The sequence below is a fragment of the Pygoscelis adeliae genome, unplaced genomic scaffold (assembly GCF_000699105.1).
Source record: "Pygoscelis adeliae isolate BGI_AS28 unplaced genomic scaffold, ASM69910v1 Scaffold174, whole genome shotgun sequence".
NCBI classification, from domain to species: domain Eukaryota; kingdom Metazoa; phylum Chordata; class Aves; order Sphenisciformes; family Spheniscidae; genus Pygoscelis; species Pygoscelis adeliae.
In genome coordinates, this window is record NW_008824676.1 from 4,176,799 (window position 1) to 4,199,901 (window position 23,103).

General features: G+C 36.4%; 1 protein-coding gene across 1 annotated transcript in view; it reads right to left on the bottom strand.

Moving 5' to 3' along the window:
• UBR5 (ubiquitin protein ligase E3 component n-recognin 5) overlaps positions 1-23,103 on the bottom strand; it is a 74,015-nt gene continuing 50,912 nt past the window's right edge. Inside the window, exons 36-60 of the mRNA XM_009323082.1 lie at positions 22,906-23,029; positions 22,002-22,113; positions 20,731-20,862; positions 19,559-19,816; positions 18,892-19,160; positions 16,490-16,701; positions 15,868-16,098; positions 13,966-14,039; positions 13,208-13,380; positions 12,995-13,108; positions 12,227-12,447; positions 11,476-11,596; positions 11,274-11,372; positions 10,755-10,998; positions 10,064-10,175; positions 9,399-9,543; positions 8,975-9,105; positions 8,682-8,742; positions 8,172-8,347; positions 7,680-7,764; positions 6,137-6,292; positions 5,633-5,746; positions 4,102-4,246; positions 3,436-3,521; positions 1-2,291 (exon numbers count right to left, since the gene is read on the bottom strand). Coding sequence (XP_009321357.1) covers positions 2,079-2,291; positions 3,436-3,521; positions 4,102-4,246; positions 5,633-5,746; positions 6,137-6,292; positions 7,680-7,764; positions 8,172-8,347; positions 8,682-8,742; positions 8,975-9,105; positions 9,399-9,543; positions 10,064-10,175; positions 10,755-10,998; positions 11,274-11,372; positions 11,476-11,596; positions 12,227-12,447; positions 12,995-13,108; positions 13,208-13,380; positions 13,966-14,039; positions 15,868-16,098; positions 16,490-16,701; positions 18,892-19,160; positions 19,559-19,816; positions 20,731-20,862; positions 22,002-22,113; positions 22,906-23,029 — 3,808 coding nt within the window. The 3' untranslated portion in view covers positions 1-2,078. The remainder of the gene's footprint in view (positions 2,292-3,435; positions 3,522-4,101; positions 4,247-5,632; positions 5,747-6,136; positions 6,293-7,679; positions 7,765-8,171; positions 8,348-8,681; positions 8,743-8,974; positions 9,106-9,398; positions 9,544-10,063; positions 10,176-10,754; positions 10,999-11,273; positions 11,373-11,475; positions 11,597-12,226; positions 12,448-12,994; positions 13,109-13,207; positions 13,381-13,965; positions 14,040-15,867; positions 16,099-16,489; positions 16,702-18,891; positions 19,161-19,558; positions 19,817-20,730; positions 20,863-22,001; positions 22,114-22,905; positions 23,030-23,103) is intronic.

A 23,103-nucleotide genomic window follows, 5' to 3' on the forward strand; every position in this document is an offset into this window, starting at 1 on the left:
AACTATCCTCCTGAGTATATGAGAACAGCCATACCAGTATAAATTTTCTCTATACTCATACACCTATATCTAGACTTGTGTAGCTGTACTGCTTTTTATTTTTAATTGATACTAGCATAGTAAAATCTGATACAGTTCTGAACTTAAGAGACACTGGAGGTCACAACAGGAAATCCAAAAGAGACTCCAATCCTCGTACATTGAAACTATCCTTTTCTAGGATGATTGATTTAGGAAGTATTAGTACATGCAGAAATAATTCTACATCTGTTTACTTGCTTTGTCTGCAGTTTAACTACACAAGCCTGAAACAGTCAGCCTTATTTAGAAAACAGGATTTTCAGCATCAATTTGGCAACTGGTGATCAGAATTTCTGATCTCAACTGTCCTCCATACCTCTAGCAACTAAATAAATGATGAGAACAGAAGCTGTTTTGAAAGTCACAGCTGTAGGTAATTTCTGATCATCCTCAACTAGCTGACAGAAAGGAAAACCCAGTGGAGCTCTGGCAAAGGTGAATTCCACTCGGATTTTGATGGAATGTTAGTTTAGCTCTTCCCAACAAAAGGAAGGGGAAAAAAAAAAATCACTAACATGGACTCATGGGGTTGGAGAAGCAAGAAAGAGAGAGAACATCACCACCACAAAAGCTCTTAATCCTCAATACTTCAGTCTGCTAAGCTTTCAGAAATTTGTTTTGACACAGAAAAAGTATCTCCCTCCTTTATGAATCACTTCGTAACTCTCAAAAAATCTCTCAAGCATTAGGGAAAACAAGTCCTAGGTTATGGTCAAAGACTGCCCTCCCCAAAAGCAACCAACCACTTCAAAAGTGAACTTACAGTAGAACCCACTAAAATGCAGTTTGAGAATTTTATTCTAACCTAATTACCTTGAGATTTTTCAGAACAAGCCACTTTCCCTTCAAACCAATTCTGTGAAAAGAAGGGGTTGCCTGGCCTGTTTCATTCAGGATTCTCTGCTAACTGTAAAATGTGGGCTGAATGTCTTCTGCAGGTCAATTTTTCAGTTACAAAATTCAGATTTTTAATGAACAACTATGTTTAGTGTATGCTGTTAGCTAAAGTATAAATGGCTAAATAAATAAAAACTATTGTTTCTTCAGTATGACTTGGTATTTTGTCTGTAATTTCTTTATTAAAAAACTGTAACAAGATACTTAAAAAAAGGCTAGATACAAAAGAAGTTAAGCTGCTCACGAACATTAAAGTTTTCCAAAATGTATCTTCAATAATCATGATCTTATAAACATTTTACAGTTACCAGAAAGTGCCCAGGCTGAGTTTACATAGTTAGATAACGTAGTACAAGTGTCGGGTTAGAACTGGTAGTGGAACAATCTCCTGACTGTCTGTTCACTGAAACAGGGATACAAAAATGTTGATTGTGAACTATGAAATACTGTGCATTGGCCTCACCATATGTACAAAAAAAAAACCCCACTAAAGGTACAGATTACATGCAAAATATTAGTGATGGTATCTGATGCGCCAGAGTTCAATCAGAACAAAAATTGCAATGAAAGTGGTTTCATAAGTGAACGATCCCAGCTCCGGGATCTGAGCTGTCAGGAACTTTTTACAAGTTCAATATACATGATACACAACTGCAGCCAACCACAAATTAAAACACCATAAAAAAAGTTAAAATAAAACACAGAACATACTTAATTTTTTATTTCGAAATTCCCTACTCCCTCTATACAAGAACCTTTGCTGAAACACTTTCCACAAAGGCAGCAGTGAATTTTCAGAACATTTTACATATTTTCCCTCAGCAAAAAGATAAATCACAGTGTAAATTATATTGTTCTGCTGTCATCTTTGGCTGGGGTTAGGCAAAGGAGTTATTGACTAGCAAACTGTTGCAATCAGATATTGCCAGTGCTCCTTAGGCCTTTACGTTACAAATTTAGTACAGGAATGTTTGCATTTAAATCTTTAAAGTACCACCAGGGGTATGACAGCATTAACTTTCATAAACTTTTATAGACAAATGGAAAAATCTACAAAACTTAGCTAGTAATATTACACAGCAATACACACTTTTTATACTCTACACAAAACCAAAATTCTTGGTCTTAATGGCGAGTAACAATTTCTGTTTCAAAATCTGCTTAGAGGAATAGAGTGGGACATAGAGGCGAGAAATGCAAGTGTTTGCTGTAGGAAGATGTTGGTCATCTGGTGGTCTTATTGTGATTGATGGCATAGGCTGGAATCCCTCCTCACTGGCAGGCAATGATGGACTTGAGGTCCAAAAGTAAACCTGAAAAAAGAAGACGGCATTTAAAAATTTGCTGTACAAGGCTAAAATTCCTATTGCCTACATGTTGTGTAGGGATAGGTTAAATAAGAATTGCACAGTCACAGCGAGTTTGATCATACTACGTTCTGTTCAATATGCCAACTAAACTCAGTGGTCATGCTACATGCTTTTGTAGTAGCTTCCTTCACTTCCTTTCCTCAGCTGCTCATCATATTACATACTTCTGTTAAAACTCATAAAACCAGCACTCAGAATGATCCTATATCAACAAATCCTCAGTAAATGAAATGTCCTCAAATCCACCTGGGGAGATGGTGACTGCCATCAATACAAAATGCATCAGAAATCTCTCACAAAGCGGTTAGTGACTACAGAATATAGTACTTGTACAGACAAAAGGCAGCAACAGAGAACGTCTGGTTTATTGTCTCAAGTGTGAAATACTGACTTGCAGAGCAGAGTCACTACCAAAGTATAACCATAGATATTCCTTAACAAATGTGCTCTAGATTTTCCGCTTTTCAGATTAGTCCTTGTTTCCTTTTAGCAAACTGTAAAGGAAAGATAGTACCTTAAGTAGTAGGAAGTTAAAAGCAAATAGTTTCAAGAAGCATACAATGAATACAATTTACAGGCAAGCTTTCCAAAATGAAACCCCCTGAACAGTATCTTGTTCTTTCATGCTTCTCATCAGCTATTCCTAAACTGCTTTGAGAAGGAGATAGTATCATTGCTGACATCTTACAGTGAGGACACAGGTGTTGCCCTCAGGATACACAGAAGTCAGGAGAGTAGATGATCCAGGAAGAGAACTCAACCTCAAAACCCTACTAGCCCACAACACAGTTGACGAACCACAGTTACTCAGCTTAAGAGTGACTGTGCAGAGACTGTAACTGTGCTTCCATAAGAGACCTGTGAATATGGGTAAGGACACACCACGCTTACTTGCAGTTGCAAGAAGGTCTAGGATTCACACCTGATGTTTCCAGAACTGAAAGTCTAAATCAAACCCTACTACCCTGCTCTGCTACCTTAACTCTTCACATACAAAGTCTCTGCAGGTAAACACAGTTAAAAACAGTAGTGAAGCCAAAGTTATTCCAGTTCTTCTGCATGTTTCCACTGGGAATGGGCAACTTACTAGATCTTGTCTTTCTGTCATACTCATCTTCTCAACTATGGACCAAAACCAACGCTTGAATTGCAAAAGCTTCTCAGCATTCTCTCCTGTGTGAAATAAAAAAGATATATGGTACACTGGGCAATAAGTATCAAGAGATTTGTTTTACATGTACTGCAAGTTGGATCTCAGCTACAATCTCATTCATAAAGTCCTGATATTGGAGACACTAGTAATTTCACAACTAATACACATACTTTTGAATGTAAAGGCTAACTCTGACATACCTTAGTACAACTCCCACCCCCCCAAAAAGCCTAACAATAGCTAAATATAATTTAAAAATTATGTAAGAAATATTAGACTGCATCCATCACATTTATAGTTCTAAAGTTAGGTCAGAACTTTCAGAAGGAAAGATATGCTACCAATAATACAATCCTTGTATTTAACACCAAGTGACAGCAAAGTTTGAAAACGTGCTTCCTCCCCCCTGCCAACTGAAGGTAAATATTTTCAAAGGTATGTAAAAAACAGTAATAATTTTATTAGGACTTTCAGTGACTTAATAACTGATATCAAATTTGAAGAGGTAGTTTAAGTTTAATGCTGGTAACTCTGCTCCACACAGAACAAACAGTGTTAAGTTATCCCTGCAACTCTGTTTCTGAATAAGTTATTTCATACCTGACTCATCATTGAAAGAGGTAAAGCTGATTAGCATTTGCACATTTACTTCACCACAGCCATTTACCAAAAGTCTGAAATCTTCTGCTGTCAAATCTTCTAATGAATTCTTTGGAAGTACATCCAGGAGACCCTTCCTCATTGCCTTAAGTGAAAACCACAAGATTCACATTATAGCCATATCACTTTCAGATTGACTTTAAACGCATTACTGAAAAGTTCCATGTGAAATATCCTATTAACTCCAAATTCATTATTCTCCTAGCTGTTCTTCTCTTTCAAAGCTTTACCATCTGAGATGCAAATTTTCTGAGACAAAGAACTGCACCAATCTGTTAAACCCTACCTACTATTGCAAAAGAAAGCAGTAATGGTTTGTACTAATATTTCACTGGGACCAGAAGCAAATGCACTCTCTAATGCTAAAAAGTTCAGGTATTTTGCTGAGCTACGCTGAATCTGATGAGAATTATGAAAAATGCATCTTGCATGTTACTTTTACTTTGCTTCCGCAGACACTCACAGGCCGACTCTGCTTTAAAAATGTTATACACACACACACACATATTTTATATAAATAAGTAATATCCTGAAAAGATTAGAAATTCCATTTTCAAAATGGAAGAATATGAATAAATTTGTTTTCTTAAATTCCAAAATGAATACAAATGTTACGGTTTTTAACTCTTAAAATAAACAAGAGTCAAACTATTAATATAGGCAGACATGGAAATCAAGTAGCTTAATTCCAGGAACGTGTTCTTTCTGGGAGAATTTTGGACCTAAACTGCACAGAGGTAATTTAGCAGTCTGCTAGCTATCTCAGAAGTGCAGCAGGAAACCACAGTCAGCAGAAATGACCAAGTTTAGATGCAGTATCGTATGACAGAGTAAGTGGTTCTAAGTACTGGGCCTTCATTAACTGCTTACAAAAACATATTATTCCATAACTTTTACCTTAAAAGGGCTTCAAAAACCAAATTATTTTTAATATAGTTTTATAGTCAATTGTTAGGTTTCTTGCCAGGCTAGTAAAATAAGAACAAAGTTGTATATTTCCTAACTGATTTGTCCTTTTAAAACAAGGACACAAGTCAGAAGTTCAAGGTGATTTATGTAAATATTTTGAAATTTCTTTTTAATCTTTGTTTATAAGGCTAAACAAATCAAAGGTGACAGATGATTAGAATAAAGTAGCTGCTAAATACAAAGTAAAAATTCCAAGAGGATGCATGCCATTTGAGCTCAAGAAATGAACATATATGCTTAACCAATGAGATCAAGTTTAAAAGAAATTATCTTTCATTCTATAAAAGAGAAATTGCTCAAAGTACTCAGTCTTCACAGTACTGCATAAACAGTTATACAATTACAAAAAAAATAGAAAATTAAATATTTTTAATCAAGCTGTCAAGAATTCAGAAGAAACCTGATCAGCAATACCATAATGACGAAAAGAATTAACTAACCGAAATCTTACAGATTTTTTTTTTCTTTTTTTTTTTTTTAAAACACTCCACCAAAGACTTACATGTAGAGGCTGTTCTGCTACTACCAACATTCGGTGTTCTGCATATTTCCGGACATACTCATATACATTCTGAGGAGTGACTGGTATATTTACACCATTGGAAATAAGTTCAACCTATGGCAAAGTAACAAGGACCATTTAAAAAGAAAAAAAAAAAAAAAAAAAAAAAAAAAAAAAGGAAATTAGGTTATTACAACAGCCACAGTATGCTGCACAGTGATTTATTGCTTAATATCCCTCTAAAACCAAGCAAAATTTACTACTACAGGTTAGCTTTAAAGATTCCCTAGGATTGACTATGTTATCCAGGCTTTATGGTAGACTCTACATCACCTTCAAGGAAAAAAACCCACACTTCAATGTCTAAGGAGAACACTGTATTTGAATCTAGGAAGGGTAAAACATTATCTCTGCCATCTGAGAAAAGGATGGATTATGTGTACACTACAACATGCATAAGCTGTCGAATCCTGAAACTACAGACACAGATTTAGCTGTGCTTACCTGCCCTCCACCCTCCTCCTTACACAGGTCTATTGCAAAGGCTAAGTCCATTGCTGCAAACACTGCATCAGCATCTGTACTCTGGGAAGCGAGGATAAGCTGCCGAAGGCTTTCATACATAACCGGATCGAAAAAAGCAAAGTCATGCCAGTTCACCTATTAAAAAAGTCAGATGTTTGAAACATGATGTTTGAAACATACCAGGTATTTAAGAATATATTCAAAGTTACATGATCTGTGCCTAATCTATGCGCTAGCATACAGCGGTGCATAACCCATGTAACAAAGCATACAAACACTTGGAAATAAAGGCAGTCAAACTCCTATTTTCAGCCTGCTTTTGAAGGTACATTAGAATACTCAACTGAAATGCATTAGCAGAATGTAAAGACAGACCTGTAAAACCTTTCCTGCTATTAAGGGCATAAAGGTTATAAAGAAAATTTGAAAGTTTTTTTAAAAACAAATTCTTCTACATATCACCTAGATCAATATAGATTTGATGGAGGTTGACTGAAGTTGGAAACAATTTGCATCAGCACTCCAAAATGCTGAAAGTTCCCCTCCACTTAAACGCATACATACTGCTGCTATATATACACACATTTAAATGACTGATGGCCCAGTAGCTGCATACCGCAGTTTCCACCGATTCAAATACCAATGTCTACTTCTTGCTGTTTTCTATAGTTCCTTGCTTCTTTGTTCTTTATCAGCCTAGACAGAAAAGTCATCTACAAACTAAACCAAACCTAACTAAAATATTCTTTGATGTATCCAACATTTAACTGGAAGGAATACATATTAAAGAAGAAAAACCTGAAGAAAAGAATTAGAAGGGAATCTCTCTTGGAAGATATCAGGGGATATTTGGAGGCATATCTTTCTGCCATTAACCCTTTTACATTAAAGATCATATGTATGTTGGATAACTGATTATGTGATCAACATTGTTTTTAAGGAACAACCAGCAGTAACAAACCTTGGGTTTAGTTTGTTGCATCAGACAGAACTTACAACGCTATTGACTAATGCATGTCATGTGCAGTACATAACTGGTGTTTATTGGAATGGGGAGCATTTTTGCCAGAAGTTTAGGTAATTATTGCTCTGAATTAGATGATACCTACACCTGAGACAAAATTTTAATTACAATTAAATTCAATGAGTTCTCTCAAATATTGAGAAAAATGGTTTTCGGTAAGCTGAGATGCTATTGCCTAGTACTGTCCAACACTCTCTCTTCGAGTCTTCAGTCTCAGGAAGAGAAAGAGGGGAGACAGTAAGCTGTTTCTGAAGAGAGTCAAAGGCTAACCTATTACAAACCATTCCATCTTAGTCAAATACCTGACTTCTAGTATCTCTACTCAGTTCAAAATCTAGGAAATGAAAAAATTAATACTCCTCAAATTAAATTTAAAGGCATCCTTACAGTTCCAATATCAACTCCGCTAGTCAATACATGCATGTTAGGGAAAAAAAGCAGTTTTTAAAGAGATTTTATATAATTAAAGGAAATTAAAAATTTCTATGTTTAACTTACCTTTCTGCCAAGAAGAACTTTGATTACGTGTCTATTTAACGTGATGGGACATAGTTCATTCTGCAACAAGCACAATCCTAGGATTCTGAAAATAAATGTTTGGGTTTTGTTTTGGTATGACAGAAATTACATTGGAGATCTTTCAGCAAACTCACATTAGAAAAGTCAAAATATTCTAAGAATCAAGCTGTAGCTAGCTTTCTAGCCCTATCCATCCCCAAAAGAAAATCACGGACATATATAATTTCAACAAAATATTTCCTGCAGTAAAAAACTTCCAGACTATAAAAAAAGATAAAAATGAGAATGTAACAGGAAAAGAAACCTCAAGTTGACATGTGCAAACTTCCCACTATTTAGCTCCAGGTGAGACATACAGAGCATAAAAGTAATGAAGAAAGTTTTTGCAGCTTGGATCATTGGTACTCCCCCTGGTATTTTGTATATTAGTCTTTTAAATTTTTTCAGACTAGAAAGTTAATAGTAGCATACCTGCCAATGTTTCTGAAACAATTCAGCCTTGCTTCTGTGTTTTTACCAGGTCTTGGTGTATAAAAACCTCGTTTTCCAGGCTGGTAGAAAAGTGGTGCATTATCATCCCCATCATCTGTATCATCTAATTCCATATCTACTACGCTGCGGCTGGAACCATGTCGCTTTCTGTTTTCCTGGTTTGAAAGTCAGAATAGCAATTAACAAACTTACTTCTAGTTACTGACACACATCAACAAGCTATTTGCTACTAGAGCCAAAGATTCAAGTTCCATTGGTTAAGAATTTCCATGATATTTCCTAATGGTAACATTTTATACTTTTGAGTAATTACTGCTTAATCTTTTCAAAAGAAAAAAAGAAAGGAAGGTAAAAAAAAAAAAAAAAAGATAACTCCACAAGATAATTAAACAGAACTTTGTCTTGCATGATAAAGGAAGGCTCCAGCTGCTTAAGTTTTTAAAACTAACTGGATCTTAAGTAAATTTCATTTGCGCAACAGTTCGTTACCTGCACTTTCTCTGAAGAGTCTAGCAATCCAAGATCCAATATACTGTCAGCACCATTCTCCCTTGACAAGGCGGGGGGAAAAAAAGGCAATTTAATTTCACAATAAGGAATTGTCATATTCTGAAACCAGACAGATTAGATTAAACCAAAGTCAACAAGTCACTTGTCCAAAGAAAAATATCTAGAACAAAGCAAGGAATAACTTGCATGCATCAGAGTTAGATGTAGCACAGTACAAGTGCTTTAGCCACAAAATCAGTTTTCACTTCTTATCTAAATCCTTGATACTTTACCTGCCATGTGCAATAATGAGTTCCATTGCTTCATCAACTCTTGCTCTAAGGGAATCTTCACTAGCTAGTAACAGAAGCAGCTGAGCAGGGGACAATTCCAGCAACATTCCTGTGATTTTACTTGCAAATGCCTGGGGATAAGGAATGATATGGCTTACTACTCTCCTCCAGTTCTCTCATTTTCAAATACGATTTTATGAAAGTTTTAGTATTTTAAATATAGAATGCATTACAAGATACCTCCTAAGCTAAATAACAAATTACAGAAACAAAATCTTAAGAAAATGCCAAAGAATATAAAACAGCCCTACATATTCAAATATTTTCAGTTATGTTAAACAATAATGGACAAGGAAATTAATTTTTAAATTAAAAGATGACAAGAACGATGTATCATTAAGTGTATTAGATAGGTAAGTCTTACTGGTTGCATTGCTTGCACTCGAGGGTAGAGCCTTTCTCCAAGGGCTTGTCTGTGTGCTGGAAGAGGGTCAGGGTCATCACTAGGATTTCCTTCTGATGCCGGTCTAAAAGGCCGTGTGTCAATGGAAAGTTGTCTTCTAAAGTCCCTTAAGAAAATTAGAGCAGTTTGTATTCATTTCAGAGGAAACATGCAAAAATCCTCTGGGACAGTATCATTTGCATACAGATTCAAAATAGCATTAGCTTTTATGCTGGAATAGTGGTGTTGCTCACAGCTGCTTGTAGAGAATGATTCAGAAACAGAGAATCAAAATGAACCAGAGATTTTAATACTACTAGTATTTCGGGTACAGCAGTCAGACATGCCACCAATGGCAATGCTGTTTCTAAACCACCTCACAATTTTATTCTAGTACACAAGTTTTTATTACTGTTTTAGCAGGAGAGATTGAGACATAATCTATCAATGCTACAGTAAGCACAATTATTCTTTGAAGAATTAAAGTGTACATTGAATTTCAAGAAATTACCCTGTAAATTGCTCTTGAAAGTGAAAAAGACAGACACCTTTAATTTGAGGAAGTAAAAGTATCTTTCCTGAAGATAACCAAGGCAATTACTCTATTTGACAAAGTATCTCCAACAAATTAAAAATATATCACTTACCTATCCCTATCTCTCCGAGAACCAGCTCGTAAGCCACTACTTCTCCGCATTTCTCTCTCTCGCTCCCTTTCCCGATCTCTCTCCCCCCTATTTCGCAATCTCTGCATCAGACCTGAAGGGGAAAAAACCTCATAAGCTTAAACATCTTTATATTTCGCTCTCCTACCTAAGTTCCAGTGTAAGGAGGACACAGTTTTGGAAAACAGCTTGAAAGACATCAATGAGAGAACCACTTCACTTAAAGCAGTGATTGGGGTTCAGCTAAACTTAAGAAAGGAACCTGAGGTGTTTGTACCAACTTACAAATGCCAAAATACTTCAAGAGTTTATATATACTTTCAAAAACATTAAAATGTATTTGTGACAAGCCAGATGGAGCAGTCATATTGAAATGTATAAGCTCTTACTAGCTAAAATCTTGACAATTATTACCTACCAGAGAGAAAGACGGCCAAAAAAGCTGAGAGTGTCTAAAGCAAGACTCTTGTTTCGAGAAAAACAAGAGCTTCCTTTTTCTGAAAGCAGAAAAAAAGCCATTTCCATGCCTCGGAGAAGTAACATGCACAATTTTCACAGTTCCCGTGCTGAGCTAACAAAAGACATCTCTGAGAATGCCAAGTATTTCAATGTAAAAAGGCATCCAAGGCTTTTATGAATGTTACCTGTAGATTAACTGATGTGCATCACTTACTTGTATGAGTACCCTTGTTGGCATTCTGAATACAATCTAGATTTGGCAGTTTCTCGTTTGACAGAAAAGCCTGTGCAATAGCAGTATAAAAGCTTCGTGCTACACCGCTGCCTTCTCCTGGCTCATCCTTAAAAGTAACTTTTACTCTGTGTACAGCCATCGGGGTGGTAGCACACCTGCGACCAAAATGATTGTTGAGCTGCCTCATGGTCTGCTGAATTAGAAGATCTCTGTCTCGATCAACCTAGTAAAAACACAAAAGTTTTCTTTTCTTTACCAATCATCATACTGAGAGAATTTCAGCTTCACAAGAAGTTTCTGGACATTTCTGCATAGACTCAGAAAATACCTATTAGACTGTGAAGAACTACAGAGTAATCGCAACACAGCTCACGAAGTAAGGTTTAAGACACCTGCTTGCAGACTCTGAAATACAACTTCTCCTATCAAGTTACTGCAATGTGCGATAATTCAACTTTTAATGAAAACAAATTCAGAAGATAAACTAACATTTTTTACCTCCAACGTTAAATCCCTGGATTGCTGGTTTCTAAGTTTTTCCATCTCCCTGCGGAATTTTGATTCCTTTACTTCAAAGCCACCTAATTCAGTCAAGATCTTAAAATAAAAGAACAAAAAAACAAAAACCAAAATCAGAATAATGAGGGAGGTTCACAATTTGGTTGTAAGAGGAATTGCCCTTACACTGGGAAGTACATACCGATCCAGGCTCTGCTCCAACATCTTCCATGAATACTCTACCAAACAGCTCCAAAGAAAGGCGCCAACGTCCCAGCAACATGTCATGAGATATAACCATGCCCATGAAGCTACACTGTGGCCTGACAAAAGGAGGGAAAAAATGACAGACAAGCAAAATAAGTTAAATTTCAGACACATTTTGTGTACTTCTGCTTTTTCTTACCCTCTGCCTTCAAGTAAGTTTTTTATTTCTGACAAACAACAACACAGTACAGTAAGTTTGTGGACAAAAGCACATGAAGCTGCTTAGTTTCAGCTGAAACACAAGTCTTGCTTCCAAAGAGAAATTACTCTCAAAGCATGTAACTTCACTGCTACGTGGAATTCACTGTTATTGGTCTCCCTTCAATCAAGACCTCAATTTTTTTTAAAAAGCTGTCATTCAAAGTGAGGGCAGTTCAATCCCTAACTGCATAAAGTGTGGTCAGTATCACCAGACACAGATGCCAAGCTGTCAATTCCAATTTTTAAACTTAGCTACCCAGGACATCATAGTAGGTCTGCAGCAGGAAGCCAGGTCATAAAGGACTTCTACTACAGTTTGCACAGACCTCTTTGAAGACTGTTCAACTGTTCGTTTTAAAAGCTATCAACTACAAATTCAAACTAAAGTAAGCTACCCATTTTAATTTAAGACGACTTTTCAGAGTCCCAAATATCCTTTTATCAGTTCAGTAATATTTCATAGAGTAATTTTTAACTCAAACTACCTGAAAGATGTGAGAGGTGGCCCTTCACTTTCTGTCAATCCTATCTCTGCCAACAAGCTGCTTTTCAGTTGTGCTGCAAGATCATGAGCTGAAGGCCCTGGCTTTGAACTCTCAGATTCTTCTGTAGGCACGTTTTGTTCCTCCCCTTCCTTCTTTTGCCGATTTTGCATGCTCATAACATTTTTTAAGTTGGCTGCATAAGACATTTTAGTTGGAAGAACCTAAACAAGGAAAAGTAAAATTTAATTGCACTTTCAAAGCAATCTAGAAGGCTTTTTCAGGATATATATGATTTTTAAACCACACAAAAGTGACCACTGTAATTGACCTGTTAAAACACAATAACCTCAATCATTTCAACAAATACGAAAAACCATCTTCCCACTTCATGTTTGCATTTCATGTGCTTGCCATTTAATGCTCAGTCTGTAGGCAAGTCAAATCTACTGGGATATAGGGAGATTTAATTCTTTTTATCACAAATAATTATATAATTGGCATTTTGAAATTAACTTGGCATTGTACTGCAGCCTTTAAAAATATTGTCTGAAATCTGCTATAATCAGTAATCATAAAAGTTCCTACATTTAAAAAAATTAAGCATGCTTTTCATAAAAAGTCCAAGTTTTCACGCTTACTGGGCTTTTAAATTATCATTCTGAAAGCTACTTAAAATTCTTCCTGAAAACATTAAAGTGTCTTTTTAAGGAATGAAGTTACTAGCTTAAATTACCCTATTGTTTAAAATAATAAAACTTTTAAATCTACCTCAAGGCAGTTTCTATCCACTGTAACTTCCATTAAGCATTTCCCGCTGTTGGCAGAAGATGAATACAGACCCTGACTTGGTCGGCCAAACAGATCTTCTTTGCGAGCATTTGGCTGAAAATCAACAAAAGCATTCTGGGTAAATAATATACTTCAGTTAGAAATGAAAAAGCAAACTGCAGTTTTCTTCCAGAACACCATCTCTGATGTCACCTGTAATAGATGGGGCTGGTCTGCTAGGGGGATGGCCTCTGCCAGAGGAACCTCAAAAGGATTGGGTGGAATACAGCCGAGGAATGTCATAGAGTCTGATCGTCTGAAAAATGGATGGTTTTGGCCAGTCTCTGCTGGGAGGGAGTCATCATCTTTGTCGTTGAGTGTAGCACCTAAATATCAGAGAAGATCAATTCAATTTTCACAGTTATAAAGGCAAAGGATTTAAAATACCAAAAATTAATACACTTCCCTCTTAGCTATCTGACTGGAGGAGCATCTCTGCAAATTTAGTACTTCTACAGGATGCTTCCACAAATCCCTTATTTTTAAGTTGCTCAGTCATCACTTTTATTCTTTTTACTGTAACTAACTTTACAGAACGTGCACTCCTACACTATATGTACTTAGTATAGAGTATACATTCTACCAATTTCAGCAGCATTTTCATCAGATCAAAAAAATCAGTTTAACTCTGATTCGAATTTTAAATTCTGTCATTGTGAGGAATGGTAAGTAAGGGCACAAATTCTGCAGTTTAGAGAGAAAGGAGACAAAAAGAGGGCCCCGAAATGAGAACACGCAGTGACAGAAGAAATTTGGAAAATAACAACGGTAAGAAAATCTTACTAGAACCCAACTTTAATGTAACATATACAAATAGCAAAATTTACTCAGTCTCAGCTAGCTAAAAGGGAAAAAAACACTAAGAAAATGTCGCATTTTGGCATACTATAAAAGTGTTTCTGTATACTAACTTTGATTGGTGTCATCATCATTTTCATGTTCTGAATCTTCATTGTCAAGACCCAGTTCCAAAAGCTCCCGAGTTCTTAAAAAAAAAAAGAGTCAATCCTCTTGAAGAAAACATCAGACAAAACATTTACATATTACACCTGTAGCAATCAATAAAAGCAAGAGCATAATCAGTAAGTGTACTTGAGAGCTATACATAGCAAGAACGAACTCTCTAAAATCAAAGTACTGTAGAGTACTTCCCACTACATACTCACTCGCTACATTACTCACACAGTTATCCTTATAGCCATTTGGCCACCTACCAAGGTTGATCTAAAAAGTTACAGCTTCAGACAGTGATGGGTATGCTTGTTTTTAAAGACTGTCAATATAAAAACCCTAGGAACCCTGCATTAGTGGAAGAAATATGTAAGTGAATACTATTCTAAAATTTACTGGTGTAGAATATGCTTAGTCCTATAAAAATAATGTCACTGTTCACACTTCAGAAGGTAAGTGCAAGCTGCATATTAAAGAAATGGATTTCACTGTATTATAAAAAGGATCAAGAACTTTGATTAGTATTCATTTCTGGCAGTTTGTGCATTGTGAAATATGTTCTGAAACTAGATGAAGACCAATAAAATTTTGTTTCATACAGCCTACTAAAACGTCGTCTAACAGAAGCAACTGATTGTTTGAATTTGAACCATTCACCTTTAATTGAAAAGGTCTAGGCCTTCATAGTTTTATAACCATTTCATGGGAATTTTGCAATTCTTTGATGAACAGTTATTTGACAGATTTCAATATGTGAATTTTGGGGGACAAAGCAGATTCCAGAAGTATGTTATTGCCTGGAAAAGGCTTAAAGCCACAGCTCTAACTACTCAAGTCAGCCAGCACAAAAACTCAGTTACTGTATTAAATCATCCCTATTTGTGAGGAAACTACTGCTGGCAACATCATCCTCTGGTATACATTTTGAGGTCATAACAAGCCTTACATTAGCAAGATATATTGAGCATAACATTGGAACTAAAGCAGTAGTCCAACAGATATCTAAAATATTGATACCTTGTATTTTACAGTTACTAAATTTGTAGAGAAAAGGAAAAGTTAAGTTCGACCTGCGATACTGAAAATTAGGGGCAGGAAGGGGCAAAGATTTGCATTTATTTGACTGTTGACTGGGACTGTTCAGGTACATTACCTCAAAACTTAGTAAGAAATGGGAACAGATTGTGTAGACTACCAACACGTGGACATTCTATGATCATTAATTGCCATTTCAGATCAAAGAACATTTCTTAAAAAAAAAAATCTTACAACATTTTAAAAAGTAATAAATGCACCTTGTAAAATGCTATAGTTGAAGTACCAGGGATTTTCAATTTAAGGACATTTTCAGCTATTGATTTCCCTACTGTGCTTTAAATCATCAGGTAAGTCTCAAATATTCGCAACCAAATGGAAAACAGAACGACTAAGCCCATCATACCAGACTTTGACATTTTCTCCCATGTCATTTGCAACAGTTTGACAGAATTCTAAATGAGTTATTATCATGTTAAATGTGAGGAGCAAATTGCTTTCTTCAGCTGAGAAACTGTCCTGAGTACATCTTTTAGAGGCACTGCCGTGGAGTTAAAAATCAAACTCAAGTTTCAGTGGTAAGAAAACCTTTTACAGCAATCAGCATAAAAACATTTGAACAGGATACTGCAACAGGCTAATCAATCAAACATACTTACATTATATACATTCTTTTTATAATACGCATGTTACTACACACAAACATAGATATACAGCTATATGTATATATTTATATGAGTTGCTGAGTAACAACGCAAATGACTGAAACAAAAGGACATAGGCCACTTTTTGCAAAAGTTTTTGTTTCTATGAGTCAGCCTTGATACCTTTTCCGTTCCAGCTGAGGAGTATCCAATGTTGTCTGTTGATTCATTGCTTTAATCCAATAAATAAGGGCTTGAAAAACATATGCTACATGCTTTAGTGAACAAACATCTAGAACAGGAAGAACATCTGAGTGCTCATCATTGTGAGAACGCATCAAAGACAGTGCGTAGTTCAGGAAATCACCACGTGCTGACATCATTCCCTGACGAGCACTGAGTAAAGTAGCACGTCTAGTGAAAGAAAAGGATTGAATACAGAGAGATTAGGCATCACAGTAGAATGCGTCCTTTACATATTAGTCTCTATATTTCAAATATGGATGTAAAAACTCAAAAAAACCCACCCACAAAAACAGTGTGATAATAAGAGCAACAGTCATAGTTTTATGCTTTACTATAAGCAGCTCAGGTGCGGTATATTATAAACAGTTAATACTCGAGATGAATCTAGTACGTCAGAATAAACCAAATAGTAGCAACAACACAGGAAGCCAACTTAAATCAAAACAGTAACTACACTGCTGCATTACAAAATTAGATTCCTAAAATGTCAGTGAACAAGAAGATTTGACTGTAAAACTGGTAATTCGTATCGCATGCAGTAATCAAACTATTTTCATACCTTCTTCCCTCAAGTGTTCTTAAACTAGCTTCCTCACGGGCTGTCATCCTTTCCCTTCTGGCTGAGTTCTGAGAAGCATGGAGAGGATGATTTGGATGCCCAGGATCACCAGCAGATGCTAACGCAGAACCATAACGCAGCTGAGCTTCAGTAGAGTCCATGATACTAACCATCCAATTCCAAGTAGGAATAAGCTTTTCTTCTACATAATTCTGCAGAAAATGAGATTTAATGAGTTTTGCAAACAGTAGAACTAGATGATGAGAATGCAATCTCAACATAAGCCTCCACCATGGCTTTTACAGTTACACGTGATTCCCTACAAAGAGGCTGTAAAACCACATTCAGGAATGACAAACGAACAGTTTCCAAAAGCTCTACTGAGACTGCTGATTTACTGTAGTGGTATGCAGCTCTCACCACTTAATACCTCGGTGTCTGTAAAGCATTCTCACCATCCCCCTCTCCCTTTTGGGCATCTCTTCTACTCCTCACCTTATGACCACCCAGCATCTCCCAGGTGCGCACATCTTGGGGATTTTGGTCCAATTCCTGACTTTCTAGTAGCTTTAACAGCCCTCATCCTGCTATGGCATTCACCAGCCAGATCTTTCACTATTCTTCACCCCTTGTAGCTTACTCAGTGAAGACGACAAAGTTAAGACCTTCATAGAGAATTATGTCTGCACACAAACCTCTCCTCCTGCTCCAGTCTTTTCTTTACCTGTTCCCAGTACTGGCTCTGGAGACTGCTTTTCTTGCCATTTGCTAACTCCATTGACTTGTTTGGTTTTTTTAATCCAGCATCAGTCTGCTTTCTTCATTCCTCTACATTATGGTCTTCAAAAATATCCCTCACGCTTCAAATGTTCCTGTATCCACTAAACTAACAAAATGCTGTCTCAACCCCGTTTCTGTATCCAAATGAAACCTCCGCTGTCAAGCTTTCACATGCTAATACGAATCTCCTGCTGCCTCAGCTGGACAGCTCTCCTGTGCACTCATCTGGCAAAAAGGTACCCTTTGCAAAACATCTCTGCTCAGCAGAGACAGTATTTTCCCACTAAGAATCTCCTGAAAAGAAACTGATTTTAGCCTCCTCCATAATAAAACTATGTTCTCTTATTTCTTTCCCTGCATATTTCCCTCAGTGTTTGATCCCAGAATATCTTTGTAACGTTCCTCTCCCAACTCAGAAGCCTTTTTCTCCCATCGCACTGTGAAAATAGAGCCATTCAAATACTTTGTGGCTCAATTACAAATAAATATATTGTCATCGGGTTTCCACATCCCAGCACACAGTACTACTAACAGAAAACAGCATCACTTGATTTCTTGGGCTCCCCAAAGCAGCGGTATTATTCTGACAGTTGATTTTTGTACTAAATTCAGTACAGATGATTTCACTCTATACACTATGCCCACATGCAAATTGTTACACACTTTCTGAACACACTGAAGTTCCTCCTGTGTGGTTAATATCTGAAACTTCTTTCTATACATCCCAGATACCAGTCTTCCCTTTCACATATTTTCTCTAAAGATGCATTCTACATATATTTTCAAAAAACGACAGTCAAGAGCACTGTACCAAAAAATATGCACATAACAGGGAAAGGATGATCATGTCCCTGAAAGAAGGGACAGTGAAAGGTACATTTACCTGTACAAATCTTTTATCTCATTTAATTATTTGGCCCTTAGTAACTTTCTTCTTTTATAGACTCAACAGTCCACGTCAAAAAGAATAGTGCAAAAGATCTCTAGTAGAGATCACTAGTATGTCCAAAGCAGTCAATCCTGACTTAACTACTAATTACATACCAGTCAGACTTAGTTACGAAAAAAAAAATCAACTGAAATTCTGAAATTCCTTTTTTGAAAGAATATATGTATATGAAATATGAACAATTTAATGGAATTAGTAACTACATCTGCTTCAGCCTACACTATCTCTCATATGAGGAGAGGCTGAGAGAGCTGGGACAGTTTAGACTCAAGAAACAAACTCAGGAAGATCTTATCAGTGTGTATAAATATCTGACAAAAAAGTATAAAGTATACAGAGTCAGACTCTTCTCAGTGATATCCAGTGAATGGACAAGAGGCAATAGGCACAAACTGAAATACCTGGAAAGGCCATTTAAACTCAAGAAAAAACTTTTTTACTATGTGAGTTGTCAAACATTTAACAGGTTGCCCAGAGCAATTGTGGAGATACTCAAAACCTAACTGGACACAGTCCTGAGCAGCCAGCCTTCTCCTGTTGACCCTGCAGGGAATTTGGACTAGACAATCTTCAGAGGTCACTTTCAACCTCAACAATTCTATGATTTTACCTAAAAAAACCCAACTGTATTGGAATTATTAAAATTTCTCTACAGAGATTTGGATGTTCTTACCTGCAAGTTAACTGCATCTTGATAAGTCAGCTTCACTGCAGCTGGGATCTGGGAGTATACTAAATGATTGTACTTGGGAATCAAACCCATCAGATCAGATATCTGCCGTATCACAATACTGTATGCTCTTGCTAAACTGCTTGCAGATGTTAAATAGCTGCTTGCATTGCTGGCTTCAAGTGCTGCAGCTGCTGCTGCAGCACTCGTACTGATGGTACCGCTCCGACGTAGGTTTGATGGATCAATGTAAATCAAGCCCGCTGAACTTGCTAAACATAACAGAAGGTATGACATTAATGAATTTATTTAACCTTTGCCACGTATTTTCTGTATTGACTGATATCATGAACATTTCTAGAAATGTAAATTGTAAATATTTACATGTTACAGTTTACATATTTAAATGTAAACTTGTAAATATCACTAACATCACAACCATAACTAGCAAAAAATTACTAGCTACAGTAAGCATACTCATATCTTCTTAAGAACTACAACAGAGCCTTCCTTTTTTTAAATTCAAAACTAGAACTGGAACAGTCAAGATAGGTCAGCACTGTCCTTCTAAGACAAATACTAAGATTTCATCCTACACACAAAAACAGAGGAAGGAACAAAGCCAGAGTTAACTGACATTCATGCATGCATGCACTTTACTCAGACTTGCCTGCTGGGGCTGACGTACTAGAAGGAGCAGTGCTAGTAGTCCTCTGGTTTTGGGTATTACGTACAGCCCATTGCATGGAACGGGGAGCTTGGGCAGCACCATTGGCATGTGAGCTATTTGTGGTTCGTTCCAGAGGCTCATCAAGCATGAATGTCTCCTGCTCTATGTCATCACTCTGACTGCTGCTGCTGTCAGAGTCACTGGAATCATTTGATTGAGAGTCATCTTCAGAAAAAAATGCTGGAACACTGCTAGCTCCTGTTGAGGAAAATAAGCAATAAACAGTAACTGACAACTACACATCTGTGCACGTATACATGTATCATGTCAGCATTGTGAACTTTTTCCATGAGAAGAAACTACACGTACTAAAAAGGTTCAAGTACCACTACTGAAAATCTTCAATAAATTATCCTTAGAACACACTGCTAATTTTCCATAGGTTTCATGAAAAAGCAGTAAGATTACTTACATTTCAAAAGATAAATTAAGAAATAATTTGATTTAAAAATTCTTCACTGATTCTGCCCCCAGGCAATGAATTCTAAAAACTATGCTTCCAAACTGGACAGCAGAGCAATTGCTTTCAAAAAGCCTTAAAATGATTGGTCAGGTTTTGTGTCTTGTTTTAAACCGTATCTAACTTCTACACTAAAAATGACTGACAACATTTCACTTCACTTCACAAGAGTGCAAGGTAGTCTCTGGCTAACACATGCAGAAGGTCCGTAAGAGCAAAAAAGATAGGCCACATCTTAGCGCATCTCCTTGTCCAAAAAGTCTGCATACTACCTTACAATCACAGGCAAAGGAAAAGCAAAGGAAAAACAGGAAATGTGGGGAAGGCAGAGGTGGGAAGGAAGAAGCTGGGTAAAGAGAAAAAAATAAAGAAAGGGAAAATAAGATTACAAGGGAAAGGTATTTGTTAAAATGTCATAACCAAGTAATTCTTGCCCTGTCCAATCTAGTGAAGTAAGTAATTTCTCCAGTATGCCTCTGGAGTGCTGGATGCATTACAGATCCAAAGGCAAAGAATAGTATTTTTTAGATGAAGCCATTTCCGCCCTTGTTAAAGCCATATTCAATCACTAACACATTTCTTTTCCCTGTACAACTTAATCCTAATATCTAAATTTAAACAGATAGATTAAACACAAGATGATGTGGCGTACCTGCTTCTGACCCAGCAGTAGCTGCAGTGACAACACTTCTGCGCCCACTAGCATTGTCCTGATTACTGTGGTTACTCTCACTGTCGCTTTCTGTTTCAGCAGCAGCTAGCAAATCCAACTCCATATCACTGCCTATAAAAGCAATATACAAAATATCTCATCTTTAGAAAGAGAAAAAAAGTAGAATGACTGTAGTAACTCATACAAGACACATTAAACAAAACCCAGAGCCTCTTACTATAGCAGAAGTTAATGGATATGCAGGGAGAGGTCATAAAAGCAGTGCAAACATGCAGCAATACTTGGAGCATATTTTCCAGCAATTAGCAACCCCTGGCCCTCTCACTCTGTACTGCACGTACACATTCAACAAACACACTGAAAATTAAGACTTTAAGGATTCAGAATTAGTCACTCAAGCCAAGACTCCACAACTCTATGTGCATATGTATTAGGACAATTAACCATATGCCATTTCAAATGAGTATCTAAGGAATACCTGAAAACTTAAAAAAAAAAAAAAAAAATCTAATTAAAAAATAATGGTTCTATTCAAGTTTAAGTTTTGAGAATTAAATGTTCTGAATACTCAGCAAGTGAATAAACAGATTTCCTGTACTGTAAATGGGTTGACTGGGAACACAAGGCACAGTCAGAAAGAGAAGAAGATAACTTTTTTTTAATCATAGCTTTGGGCCATCTAATCCCAAGCTAACTAATACAAGACAAGTCATATAATGGCAAGAATTTTCATACATAATGGATTAATTTTGTCTACAAAATATTGAACCGTAATTTAATATTTTGTGATTGGTTTGAAAACTAGCTCACCATGATTCACATCCCTTTTGAAAACACATCTACCATAACTACTATTCTATCATTAGCCATTCAAGAGCTATGCTATTTTTTTAGTCCTTCAAGTAGTTTATGTCAACAACATTTTGCAGTAGCAAATACAAAAGGCAAAATAGATATTGGTAACCAAGCATATAACAACATTTGGTTTTGGTTTTTTTATCCTTTGGTACCTTAGTATGTTCTCCTCGTGCAGAAAGAAAAATAAAAATGTTCATGTACTTGCCTCCTACGAGTTATCTATAATATTACTCATCTCCTTTTGGAAGATGCACAGTCTAAAACCCTTGGATTCTCTCCACTCATGCAAGTCTCCCAAATCTTTATCATTGGTGACTCCAAAGACGCTTTTTGGTTTTGATGCACAGTTTGCTCATCCAAGCTGTAATGTGCGTGATGTACATTATACGTACCATCTTCATCATGCTCATCATGCTGTCCTTCTGCTTCAGCATTTTCTTCACCATGTTCTTCCTGTTCATCATGATGGTCTTCTTCACCAGCTACCCCCTCAACTACCTCAACCTGGAAAGACCATTGTAATTTTATGCTAGAATATCTTCCATATCAGAGATAATCTACGGATTTTCAAAAACTCGGATTAAAACTCGTAGATTTAAATCTACGGATTTAAAAACTGAGAAACAAAAAATCACATCTAATAAGAAAGATGACCTCACAATTGAATTGACGTAAACAGAAAGTCAACTTACAGTCACAGTAGTTGTACATCGTAGTACAGTCCACAGTGTTGTGGAAAAAACCAAAATCAGGCCCACAAATAAAACACAGCCTTGGACATTACATTTTAATGCTTAGATAATTAGATAATTTTAATGCTTAGATAATGCATTAGATAATAATGAAAGGGTAAAACTGACTATAAAACCTAGAATTAGTTTCTAAATATTGTTTCTAAATATAGTTCTCTAATAGAACCTACGTAATATAGCAACCACATGCTGAAAGACTTAAAAACTTTTTTAACAGGGAGTTATAATATAGCATAAGTTTATATATAAAGGAAATGACAGATGTATTTATTAGTATTCTAAATCATACTGTACTCCTGTCAAATGCAAGGCACTTAGTATACTTTGAAATTACTTAAATATTGCTGAATACAAAACAACGATTACAAAGCTCTGTTAAAACAAAATGCTTATGGCATGGTAGGACTTCATGAATTACTACTCAATATCTTTTGCAAATCAGAGGTCTTGATGCATGGATTTCTGGTTCAGATCTTAAAGCATGTGCTAATGCATTAGGTGGCATACTGAGAAGGAAACAAAGGTACAAAAAAAGAAAACTGACCTCTTCCACATCTGCTGAAACAATATCATCTTGTTCTTCATCCCTGCCACGAACTGGTTGCGACTGGCTGATTCGTCTTTGCTGAGGATTCCTTATGATGTAGGATGACTGAGATTGACTAGAACTTTAAAAAAAAAAAAACCACAAAAAAGTAGATTTGGACCTCTGGATGTCACTATGAACCTAAATTACTAAAGA